At 46.1% G+C, this 13422-nt stretch overlaps 1 protein-coding gene across 2 annotated transcripts in view; it reads left to right on the top strand.

The window, feature by feature from the left end:
- The window catches only part of eno1a (enolase 1a, (alpha)), a 67024-nt gene that overhangs the window by 37490 nt on the left and 16112 nt on the right, over nt 1–13422 (top strand). For both annotated transcript variants that reach the window (XM_070861039.1, XM_070861038.1), the window contains exons 5-7: nt 2277–2346; nt 5997–6130; nt 7470–7692. In XM_070861039.1, coding sequence (XP_070717140.1) covers nt 2277–2346; nt 5997–6130; nt 7470–7692 — 427 coding nt within the window. The remainder of the gene's footprint in view (nt 1–2276; nt 2347–5996; nt 6131–7469; nt 7693–13422) is intronic.

The following is a 13422-nucleotide window of genomic DNA, read 5'->3' as shown; positions in this document are numbered from 1 at the left end:
CCCATATCCCTGCAATTTTTTTCTCTCGTATTTATCCAATTCCCTTTTGAAGGCTATTTTTGAATCTCTATCCATCATCATGCCCATGGTCATCGTTGTCATAGGCGGTCCCTCGTATTGAGGATGACTTGCTTCCACGCCAAAAAGGGATGAGTTCACAGGTGTTTCAATTTAGGACCTAATATTTCAGGTCCCGAACTACATGTTGAAGGGTGGAAGATGCCTGTGCGTGGAATTTTTTTACTATGTGCTGGCTGTTGCACACCAGCCACCACACGGGCTTGACAGAGCTCGGTCTTGGTCCAATGGCATCGAGTAACCAAGACGACTGGAGATTGTTATGTTTGAAGAAAGAGTATGGAGAGCACTGAGAGCTCAAAATAAAGTGTGACAGTCCTTTATTGCAGGTCTCCAGAGTGCCTCTCCAACCTGTGAGGCCTCCTTAAATACCTGTGCTCCCAAGGGTTTCTGGGATCCCTTGGGACTCCAGGGGATGAGCCCTCTGGTGGCTGTACAGAGTAAATACAAGTTTACATATATAACAGAGATGAGCTCTGCTGCACAGACCTCGTGCGCACACATCGCAGTGTGGGCTGGGTTGTGCTGCCCCGAACTCGCGCTTCTCCTGGGCCCTGATCACTCGCCGCTCCTTCGCACTGACCTCGCTGCTCCTGCTCTACCTCCCCACGCTCCAATCAGTGACCTGGACCACCACCACCACCACCCCGCTCTTTCCCCATATCCCTGCAATTTTTTTCTCCAAGTATTTACCCAATTCCCTTTTTGAAGGCAACTTTTAAATCTGTATCCACTGCCCTATCGGGCTGTGCCTTCCAAATCCTAACCACGTGTTACATAAAAAGGTTTTTCCTCGTATCTCCAAATTTTTAGCCTGCTGACTGCTACCATTTAGAGGTTTGTACTGAGATTTAATGCTCACATATTGTGGTTTTAAAACCACAAAACTCCGTTGAAAAATCAGCTTGCTAATCCTTGAAGTAAGAGCCATGTAATTCTGTAGACTCACTTCACCCACCACACGTATTGTATTCTGAAGTTCATGCCGCGCTGCATTCAGGTTTATTTTTTTAATCAAACATTCTTTTCACTTTGCTTTTGTAGTGGCTAATTCTATTACCCCAACTTGATGTACTTGGGCTATTTATCCATTGGTGCTCGAGTCTGTAATATGCAACAATTCGTCTGGAATGCATGTTGCTGAGGTTCTAATTTACTGCTTGAATGAAGCAACATCCCAATACAATAACAAGTATTTGCATGAGTGGAAATGTTTGCACTTCAATTCCGTGCTAGTAAGTACTGGATAAATGTGAGGCAAAGAAGAGGAACGAATGAATTGCGATGGCTGTTGTGCAGTCAGCAATGAGCAGTTCCTGCCTACGCTAACTTGCACAGTCTAATGGTAACAAAGATTGTACCTTTATCATGGAAGCATGTGGATCCTGTGATTTCAAATCCAAGCGTGTATTTATGTTACCGCCTTGCTGTCAGTGTGAAGGGCTTTCTCGTCCCACCAGTGGAAACAAGTTTTCAAGCATTCAACAACAACAAAAACTTTTATTTATATAGCACCTTTAACATAATGAAACGCCCCAAGGTGCTTCACAGGAGTATTCGGAGACACAAAATTTGACACCGAGCCACACAAGGAGAAATTAGGGCAGGTGACCAAAAGCTTGGTCAAAGAGGTAGGTTTTAAGGAGCATCTTAAAGGAGGAAAGAGAGGTAGAGCGGTTTAGGCTGTGAATTCCAGAGCTTAGGGCCTAGGCAACAGAAGGCACGGCCGCCAATGGTTGGGCGATTATAATCTGGGATGCTGAAGAGGGCAGAATTAGAGGAGTGCAGATATCTCCGGGGTGGGGGGGGGGGGCGGGGTTGTAGGGCTGGTGGAAATTAGAGAGATGGGGAGGGGCGAAGTCATGGTACATGGCCCTGAATTGAGCCATTGTACCATTCACCACATTGTGCAAGACAATGAACACCACTGCCCACTTTGCTCCCAACCCCAGACTGCAGTCTAAGGGGATGTACTTTCGTGCTGTAGCAGACAATGCATTTCAAAACCGACAACTGAGTGAGTGAGTAATGAATCTAAACGTCAAAGTGGGCTGTGGCGAAATGCTGTGATTTCTGTGTTCCACTTGGTTTAGAATTTCCATTTATTTTTGAGCAGGAACTGGGTCTAAATGATCACCCAAAGAGTAGTGCACATTGTCTGACTTTTTTTTTTCTCCACCCCCCCCCCCCCCGCACAGAATGTAAATGTTCTTGAACAGGAAAAAATTGACAAACTGATGCTGGCAATGGATGGCACCGAGAACAAATGTAGGTGTGCATTCTTCTGAGACAAGACATGTGCTTACAACTCACCAACTGTGTCAATGAAAGCTTAATTTACTAATCCTATTGCTATTCGTTCTACTACCATTATTAAGCTTTTAAAGATGGTTTCTTCTGGTCAACCTTGGTGGCAAATCAGCTTCTGCATCACAGGATGATGAGGGGTGGCCAGATCATTTTCTCTCTTTCCCCCCCCCCTCCCCCCCCCATAAGTTTCTGATGTTGCTGGATGCAGTTTTGTGGGTGCTGACTACACTCCAGTACTTTGCCCAAGTGGCTGTTTGTGTGACTAGAGAATGAGGGTCAACAGGAGGAATGACAGCAGTCGAGTTTGATCTGTCCACCTGACACTCCCTCACTCCCTCTGAATTGGGACTCAAGAGTGGCAACCCTAGCTCTGCCCCCCTCTCTTCTCTCTTCCCCCCCCCCCCCCCCCTCCGCCCAACTTTATACAGACTTTGAGGCTATTTGTGCCTCTGTCACTGTCTGAGCCGAGCTAACACTGGGTACAGACGACGTGCCAAACCAGCAACCTTCCGAGTGGTCTCGGGCAGTGTATTGTATTAGCTTCATGGCTTCTTTGCGTAAGAATTCACATTGCTATTAAGAACTAGTTGGTTTATTAACAAAGGTTTAACAATCACACTACACATCACCAGTCCATCCACCAGGCTCGGAACTGCATGCCTCGTCGTGGATGACCTAGACCCAACTGACTGTGATTTTATTGAGTATTGTGAACATCACGTGACTGGCTAAGCCACTCCCAATGCAACAGCTCTACAACTATTTTTGTAGACACCAATAATCAAATGCCCCCTTATAAAAGTGAGGGGGGGGTGGGCACACCCCAAAACCTTTAATTGCACCCCTTTTTTTTTTTTAAGGGCACTAAAACACATTGTACAAGTGCCCCCTGGCTAAAGTGGGGGGGGGGGCACTAAAACCGACAACTTAAACAAATTAAACTTTCGGTATTAAAATCAAATTAAAATTTGGTTGCCGGGGGTGGTGATGCACTCCAGTCCCTCCGGCACCCAGCTCTTGCGGAAGGCCGCGAGCGTACCGGCAGATTAGAAAAAGGGGAGGTGCAACGAGACCTGGGTGTCATGGTACATCAGCCATTGAAAGTTGACATGCAGGTACAGCAGGTGGTGAAGAAGGCAAATGGTATGTTGGCCTTCATAGCTAGGGGATTTGAGTATAGGAGCAGGGATGTCTTACTGCAGTTGTACAGGGCCTTGGTGAGTCCCCACCTGGAATATTGTATTCAGTTTTGGTCTCCTAATCGGAGGAAGGACATTCTTGTTATTGAGGAAGTGCAGCGAAGGTTCACCAGACTGATTCCCGGGATGGCAGGACTGACATATGAGGAGAGACTGGATCGACTGGGCCTGTATTCACTGGAGTTTAGAAGGATGAGAGGGGATCTCATAGAAACATATAAAATTCTGACGGGACTGGACAGGTTAGATGCAGGAAAAATGTTCCAGATGTTGGGGGAAGTCCAGAACCAGGGGACGATAAGGGGTAAACCATTTAGGACTAAGATGAGGAGAAACCTCTTCACTGAGTTGTTAACCTGTGGAATTCCTGACTGCAGAGAGTTGTTGATGCCAGTTCATTGGATATATTCAAGAGGGAATTAGATATGGTCCTTACGGCTAAAGGGATCAAGGGGTATGGAGAGAAAGCAGGAAAGGGGTACTGAGGCGAATGATCAGCCATGATCTTATTGAATGGTGGTGCAGGCTCGAAGGGCCAAATGGCCTACTCCTGCACCTATTTTCTATGTTTCTATGACACCGCGTGCTCCATCTCCAGGGACACCCTGGCTCAGATGTAACCGTGGAAGAGAGGCAGGCAGTGTGGCTGAACGGCCCCCTCAACCGCCTGCTGTCTGGTCCGGCTGATGGCCCACTTGGCCATGCTCAGGAGCAATCCTACGAGGAAGCCTTCCGGCCTGCACGCTCCCCTCCGCATAGGGTGCCCAAAGGTCAGGAGCGTGGGACTGAAGTGCAACCAGAATTTGAGGAGCAGCCACTTCAAACCTGTGAGCATACTCACAGGTGCACACATTACAGGTCCTTTACCAACTAAGCTGTTGGAAGCTGAATACAAATTAAGATTTGTATTCTTAAAGATGTGTTCCGCAAGTCTGCTCTGGTGGAATGCCAAGAGATGGTGCTTCTGTTTGAGATTGGATGGGAATTAAATCATTATCTGATTGACTGACAGAAACGTGGAGTCAAGATGCTTTCTTGACCACTTGGGAAGTGGTGGGTATGGTTTAAAAAGTACCCGACTAGATATACCATAGTTATGGAAAGCCATGTGGTTAATATATCCACAGTGTGAAACCTTTTCCCCCACCTCCACTACCATGTTGTATTTTCATGGGTGCACAAATGGCTATGTTTTTCAACTGAGTCTAGGTAATTAGTTTAGCTATTTGACTGGAGGGTGCGGCATGCCTCAGATGAACCGATTTCATCCACTCATGCAGGGGGGATGGATAGGGTAGATGCTGAGTGGTTTCCTGGGCTGGAGAGTCTAGAACTAGGGGCATAGTTTCAGGATAAGTGGTCGCCATTTAGGAAGGATGAGGAAGAATTTCTTCACTCTCGGGGTGACCTCAGACAGGAAACAGAGCGTCAGCAAACAATTAGGAAGGCAAATGACATGTTGGCCTTTATTGCAAGGGGGTTGGAATACAAGAGTAAGGCAGTCTTGCTACAATTGTACAGGCCTTTGGTGAGACCACACCTGGACTACTGTGCATAGCTTTGATCTCCTTATCTGAGAAAGGACATGCATGCCTTGGAGGCAGTGCAACAAAGGTTCATTAGATTGATCCCTGGGGTGAGAGTGTTGCCCGATGAGGACAGATTGAGTAGATTGGACCTATACTCTCGAGTTTAGAAGAATGAATGGTGATCTCATTGAAACATAAGATACTAAGGGGAATTGATTGTGTAGATGCTGAGAGGTTGTTTCCCTGGCTGGATTGTCTAGAGCAAGGGGTGCACAGTCTCAGGATAAAGGGAAGGCCATTTAAGACTGATGAGGAGGAATTTTTTCTCTCAGGGTTGTGAATCTTTGGAATTCTCTACTCCAGAAAGCTGTGGATGTTGAGTCATTGAGTATATTCAAGGCTGAGATAGATAGATTTTTTTGGAATCTAGGGGGATCAAATAATATGGGGATCGGGCAGGAAGTGGAGTTGAGGCCAATATCAGATCAGCCATGATCTTATTGAATGGCTGAGCAGGCTCGAGGGGCTGTATGGCCTACTCCTCCTCTTTCTTATGTTCTTCCAGCAGGGGCTGAGAGATGGCAATCGGGAGTGGGAAGTCTGGCTGACTTTCACTTTTGACTTTGCTATTAAAGCCACATGTTCATGCCCTGCATCCTCCCTGGCTGGGTCACTTTACCCTGCACTGACTGAGAGTGACGAGGGTCTTTCTGCTTGATATGGCTTGCTACACACTGCTTTGCCAACTGGGCTATTGGGTTAAGTTTTCATTTATGTAAAAAAAAAATAATTGTAACCAAAAAATTTAAATTGTAACTTTATGAATCGCCATGTTTCAACTTGTGGTAATTTTAATTTTTCAAATTTATTTGCATTTTAGCGAAATTTGGTGCCAATGCCATTCTGGGCGTTTCATTGGCTGTGTGCAAGGCTGGTGCTGCGGAGAAAGGGGTCCCTCTCTATCGCCACATTTCTCACCTGGCAGGCAACACACAGGTTATCCTGCCTGTTCCAGTAAGTTTCTATTTCCAACAAGCTTGAGTGATTTATAAAACGCATTCTGCACAAGAGATTAGTTTCCTTGGGCTCAATTTTCCCCAGTATTTGAGAGATTGCGAGAGATCGAGATCCTATTGGGCTGATGTCCCTGCGCTGTGCACCACATTTGCTTTTTTTTAAAATTTAATCCGGGATGTGAGCGTTGCTGGCAAGGCCAGCATTTATTACCCACGAGTGGTAAGTCACTAGTCTTTGGTTTACTCTTCCCAATTGACAAACTTCAACGAATTGCATCAGATCTGCCGCAGTAAACGTTGGAAGCAAGTATCTTCTGCTTGATTTTGCTTAATGATTTACCACATTTCTTTGTGTGCCTGTGAAGGAAAGCTCATTACCCTGTGTTGCAAGATACTGCTGCAGCTGTTGAGACCACTGGACGTTGTCTGCTGTTACAAATTCCCATTGTTACAGCTCATTAAAACTTTATTGAGGACCCCAAGGCCATGTTTGAATGCAGTGCTCTGTATATATCGTACTTGGGCACTTAGGCATATATTTATGGGCAATTAAGTAACCAAGTACTGGCGTTGCAATTGGGGTTGCAAACTGTTCCCATCAGTCTTTAGGGTGCAGTAGCAGAGATCCGGCAACACGAGTTCAAATCCCACCACGGCTGCTAGGGAGTTTAAATTCAGTTCATCAAATAAATCTGGAATAAAAAAACTAGACTCAGTAATCATGACCACGGAACTACTGGGTTGTTGTAAAAACCCATCTAGTTCACTACTTCCTTTTGGGGAAGGAAATCTGCCGCCCTTACCTGGTCTGGCCTATATGTGACTCCAGACCCACAGCACTGTGGTTGACTCTTAATTGCCCTCTGAAATGGCTTGGCAAACCCCTCTGCCCACGACCACCTTCTCGAGGGCAATTAGGGATGGGCAATAAATGCTGGTCTTGCCAGTGATGCCCACATCCCACGAACAAATTAAATTGAAAAAGGCGAGGGGAGAAAAATGTTGCATATGGGTGCAATCCAGCTTCAGGAAGTGGGAGCCGTTTTTCTAGATGGTGCGGGACTGAATTAAGAAGTGAAGCTAGTTCTACTTAGCCAAGGCTCCAACTTGGTCACGATCTGAGTTAGTATTGGTGGTAAATCCAAGCCAATACAGATTATTTAGTATTACAAGTTGTATCGTTTGGCAGTGTGTGCCTGCAAATCTGATTTTTCCACATTAGATGTGGGAGCGCTCGGTACTAGTCTTGGGGGTTCTGAGTTGTACCAGAACAGTTACTTGGATTAGACCATCTGCTGACCACCCCCGCTTTTCAACCTTTGCGTTCACCTTTCCAGGCTTTCAATGTGATCAATGGCGGATCTCATGCTGGCAACAAGCTCGCCATGCAGGAGTTCATGATCCTGCCCATTGGTGCTGCCAACTTCAAGGAGGCTATGCGCATTGGTGCGGAGGTGTACCACAACTTGAAGAGCGTCATCAAGGACAAGTATGGGAAGGATGCAATCAATGTTGGTGATGAGGGTGGATTTGCTCCAAATATCTTGGAAAACAAAGAAGGTACATTAACTAGTTCAGTGTCCACTTTTGTTTAGTTGATGACAGATGAACAGTTAAGACCACGATCTAATGTGGATATACATGTGATTTTTACTATAATCTAAATGGACGACTTGGTTCCACAAGTGACTAGTTTATAAGCCCCAGCATGCTTTACAAATATTTACTGGCCAATTTCAGTTGCTTGTTTCTTGGATCTGGATATCTTGCACCAGTGCAGTGTTTTACAGCAGTAAACTATTCTGGTGTTGGGTGGGGAGAGAATAACTTTGCCATTTAGTTATTCTCCAAATCATGGGATGCTGGTTCAGCAATTAAATGGGTATATCAGTGCAGAATACTGCTTGCAGTTTTGGTTTCCATATTTAAGAAAGGATATACTTACTTTGGAGGCAGTTCAGAGAAGGTTCACGAGGATGATTCCGGGGACGAGGGGGTTGACTTATGAGGAAAGGTTGAGTAGGTTGGGCCTCTACTCATTGGAATTCAGAAGAATGAGAGGTGATCTTATCGAAACGTATAAGGTTATGAGAGGGCTACATAGATAGATGACCTGGAAGAGGGAACAGAGTGTAGTGTAACAAAATTTGCAGATGACACAAAGATTAGTGGGAAAGTGGGTTGTGTAGAGGACACAGAGAGGCTGCAAAGAGATTTAGATAGGTTAAGCGAATGGGCTAAGGTTTGGCAGATGGAATACAATGTTGGAAAGTGTGAGGTCATCCAGCTTGGGGGAAAAAAAAAACGTAAAAGGGAATATTATTTGAATGGGGAGAAATTACAACATGCTACGGTGCAGAGGGACCTGGGGGTCCTTGTGCATGAATCCCAAAAAGTTAGTTTGCAAGTGCAGCAGGTAATCAGGAAGGCGAATGGAATGTTGGCCTTCATTGCAAGAGGGATGGAGTATAAAAGCAGGGAGGTCCTTCTGCAACTGTATAGGGTATTGGTGAGGACGCACCTAGAGTACTGCGTGCAGTTTTGGTCACCTTACTTAAGAAAGGATATATACTAGCTTTTGAGGGGGTACAGACACGATTCACGAGGCTGATTCCGGAGATAAGGGGGTTACCTTATGATAGACTGAGTAGACTGGGTCTTTACTCGTTGGAGTTCAGAAGGATGAGGGGTGATCTTGTAGAAATATTTCAAATAATGAAAGGGATAGACAAGATAGAGGCAGAGAGATTGTTTCCACTGGTCGGGGAGACTAGAACTAGGGGACACAGCCTCAAAATACGGGGGAGCCTATTTAAAACCGAGTTGAGAAGGAATTTCTTCTCCCAGAGGTTTATGAATCTGTGGAATTCTCTGCCCAAGGAAGCAGTTGAGGCTAGCTAATTGAATGTATTCAAATCACAGATATAGATTTTTAACCAATAAGGGAATTGAGGGTTATGGGGAGCGGGCGGGTAAGTGGAGCTGAGTCCACGGCCAGATCAGCCATGATCTTGTTGAATGGCAGAGCAGGTTCGAGGGGTTAGATGGCCTACTCCTGTTCCTAATTCTTATGTTCTTATGTTCTCCTGCTTGACAAGGTGGATGGAGAGAGGATGTTTCCACTCATAAAGGAGACTAGAGTAAGGGGCCGCCCATTTAAAACTGATGAGGAGGAATTTCTTCTGAGGGTTGTAAATCTGTGGAATTTGCTGTCTGAGTTGTGGAAGCTGGGTCATTGAATAAATTTAAGACAGAGATAGACAGTTTCTTAACCGATAAGGGATTAAGGGGTTATGGGGAGCAGGCAGGGAAGTGGACCTGAGTCCATGATCGGATCAGCCATGATCATTTTAAATGGCGGAGCAGGCTCAAGGGGCTGTATGGCCTACTCCTGCTCCTAGTTTTTATGTAAAGACAACAAAGGTGTGCATGCCTGGCAAATGCATTTGTATCTGCAGCTAATGCAAGAAAACTGGCTTTTGTATGTCGCACTTTTCACGACCTCGGGCCGACCCAAAGCACTTCACAGCCAATGAAGTACTTTTTTTTTTAAAGTGTGGTCACTATGGTAACGCAGCAGCCAATTGGCACACAGCAGGGTCTCACAAACAGCAATTGGATAAATAGCCAGATAATTGTTTTTTTTAGTGATGGTGGTTGTGGGATGTGGGAGGACTTGGGGAGAATTCCTGGGATCTTTAAATAGTGCCATGGGAACTTTTACGTTGACCTGAGTGGGCAGACTTTAAACACCTCATCTGGAAAAACTGCACCTCCAACAATGCAGCATTCTAAATGTCGGTCTAGATTATGTCCGCTGGTCTCTGGATTGGGGCATGAACTCAAGCTTCTGATTCCAAGGATTAAATACAACAACAACTTGTATTTAAATAGTGCCGTTGCCACAGTAAAAAATCCGAAGGCTTTTCACAGGAGTGATATAAAATATTAGGGCAGAAGCTTGATCAAAGAGGTAGGTTTTAAGGAGTGTCTTAAAGGATGAAAGAGAGTTAACGAGGTGGAGAGGTTTAGGGAGCAAATTACAGATCTTGGGGGCCCAGACAACAGAAGGAATGATGGAGCGATTATAAATCAAGAATGCTCAAGAGGCCAGAATTTGAGGAGCGCAGATACCTCGGAGGGTCATGGGGCTGGAAGAGATTCGCGATGGGGACGGGTGAGGCCATGGAAGGTATTTGAAAACAAGGATGAGAACTTTGCAATCGAGACGTTGCTTAACCGGGAGCCAATGTAGGTCAGCGAGCACAGGGGTGATGGGTGAGCGGGACTTGGTGCGAGTTAGGATATGGGCTGCCGGGTTTTGGATGACCTCAAGTTTACGTAGGGTAGAATGTGGGGGGCCAGCCAGGAGTGTGTCGGAATAGTCAAGTCTAGAGGTAAGAAAGTCATGGATGAGAGCTTCAGCAGCGGATGAGCTTGAGGCAAGGGTAGAGACGGGCGATTGTCAACATTAGGTCTGAGATTTTAGCCTATATTTTAAAGCCTACCAGACGGTCCTGGATTTCAATATTGAAAGTCTTCAGTTCAGTTAGATTTTAGTCGTTTTTTAAAAAAAAAAATCTTCAGATTGCCTGCAGCAGAATACACATCTCAAACTGCTGCTGAAGTGGAGCTGCTTAAACTAAACTTGGCTGAGTTTGATGTAAGTTTGGCATGATGCAAGAATGCTGAACGGTTGACCCAGTCCCTCATCTTGATTGCTGAATCTGCAAGACTTGAAAAGCAGCTGTCAGCTAATCATAGCTTGCTACTGTGTGGAGCGTCGGATGTCTTCCGGGTAGCAACAAATACTCTGCAATGGTTTGCTCGCTGACGTGCTTAGAAACCAACTTTCGACACAGGATTATTTGTGGCACTTAAATTGCCATCTACGATTGGGGTGTTCACGGATCGAAAATAAAACACAAGCTTGGGCCGCAATTTTCTCGAGTTAGGTGGGTTGGGGGTGTGGAGGGTGGAGGGGACTCCGAGGCGGGTGGGAAACCTGGGAGTTGGGATTTCCCACAGGCCCTGGCGATTTTTTTACCGGCGGGGCTTAATTTGAATCTTCGGTCTCAGATTCACGCCCACAGCCAGCCAGCTTGAGAGGCGACAGGCAGGTCGGCCTCAATCGGCATTGGGGTCCGGGTTTGCCGAGAGAGAGTCGGCCAGGGAATGGGGGTGGGGGATAGGGTCCGTGATTGGGGGGGGGGGGGGGGGGTGGGCCGGGGATTGGTGGGGTGGAGGGCCGAAGATCATGGCCGGCCTCCTCCTCATTAGTGGGAAGGGGGGAAGGGGGGGGGTGGGGTGGGGAGAGAGAAAGAGAGCCCTCGTGGTGGTGGTGATCGGAAGCCTTGTTTGCGGGGAGGTTGGGTCGGGTCCGTGATTGAGGGGGTGGGCTGGGGATTAGTGCGTGGGTGGAGCAGAGGATCATGCCTGGTTTCTTTATCATTGGGCGGAAGGGGGGAGGGGCCTCATGGTGGTGATCGGGAGCCTCTTTTCGGGGGTGGGCGGAGTGGTATGCTCAGGTCCCACCATCCAGGAGGTCGGTATAAAGCCACCTATCTCATGGTTGCAGCAGTTCTCGCCTTGCTTTAACTGCCGGGTGTCACAGCATGGGGAAACACATCCCAAAGCAGTTAGATTTAAAATGGAGGGGAAGATATGGGCTTCCAGCCTCATTACAACATTTAAATTGAGGTAACGCCCTCAGAGCGAGTTGGCTGCCCCCCCCCCCCCCCCCCAACCACTACCCCGCCTTCGGGAAAATCGGAAGTGGACGGGCTGGAGGCGGGATCAGGTCAGGAATCCCACTTTCAATGATTTAACTGCTCCCGCGCTCCAAGCCCACCTGGTTTTTTTGCGGGGGTAGATTCCGGCCATAGTAATTAACCATTGTGTTGTGATTTTTAATGAAATAATCATACAGTTGAAGGTTTCAACTTTCAACAGTTTTGCCAGACTCCCAAGGAGTGATTTTCCCCCACCCCACTTCCCCGATCTAGGACTATATAGTGTAGAGCTTGGATTGTGCAATCTCTGGGTTAATGGTTACTGGGGCTTTTGCAGTAACACTGCACTGAAATTTACAATTCCCAGCACATCTGTCTATTCAAATGTGGAAATATCACGCCAGAGACCAAATTGCAGACCAACTTCATATATTTTACGAGTGAATAACTCCACAGAAGTTGAGGAAGTAGGCAATATGACAGTTACAAGGCATTACAACAAATAGAATCCATTAAAATGTCAGCCTGTTGTGATTGACGTTTCTTCTGTAGCAATCTTGCACAGAAGAAAAATAACGTTCATTCATTGCATACCTTGTATGTCCTCAAAAGTCCCAAAATGCTTCCGAGCCAAGTATGTACTTTTGAAGTGTAGCCAAATGTGCAAACAGCAAGGCTCCACCAATAGCAAAGGGGATGAATAACCAATTAATGGTTGCAGTGGTGTTTTTTTGAGGAATGATTGTTGGTCAGGACACGGGAGGTGAATTCACTGCATTGTTTTGAAGAATGCCGTGGGATTTTTGTGTCTGCCTGAGCAGGCAGTTCGAGTCGCTGGTTATTGACCCATCTGAAAGATGGCACTCCCAACAGTGCAGCAGTCCCTCAGTACTGCGCTGGAGTGTCAGCCGAGATTGTCCAATAATAAGGCTTGAACCCACAACCTCTGAGTGAGATGCATGCTACTGACTGGTGTAGTATACAGATACAAACTGTTGAATAAGCACTATGCTAGCAATGCATTTTGCATTTTTTAATAAAAAAAACCTCTAAGATTAGGTAGTACTGTACAAGGCTTTGTTACAGAAGTCTTATGCATTTAAAATACTTACTGGGCATTTTCTCTTCTGATCTCGGATTGGCCATCAAGCTTAACTAAGTCGAGTATCCAAGTAAGACTGAGTTATTGGCCTGTGATAACTCGATATTACCTGAAGATTACAATACAGTATTAATGGGACTAACTGCAGATCGTGCAGTAGACCTTTTTAAAAATATATTGGTGCTCTAACTGCATTGACATGGCACTAACAGAAACTTGGCTGAGGAATAATGACGCACTACCTTTAATCAAAGCTTCCACCACTTGCCCCGCCCAGACCGCCGTGGTGGCAGTATAGCTCATCGCTAAATCATACCTTGGTCTGTCCCCCTATTCCTGGCACTTTCTCATCTTTTGAACATCTCGCCTTATTCCACCCCTCTCACCTCTTCAAAATTCTTGTTCTCTACTGCCCACTCAAATATGATTAAAAACTTTATCACGGATATATCCTCA

Source organism: Pristiophorus japonicus, chromosome 18 (assembly GCF_044704955.1).
Source record: "Pristiophorus japonicus isolate sPriJap1 chromosome 18, sPriJap1.hap1, whole genome shotgun sequence".
Classification (NCBI taxonomy): Eukaryota; Metazoa; Chordata; class Chondrichthyes; family Pristiophoridae; genus Pristiophorus; species Pristiophorus japonicus.
The sequence above is the reverse complement of the archived record's forward strand: the minus strand, read 5'-3'. Positions and strand labels throughout refer to the sequence as shown.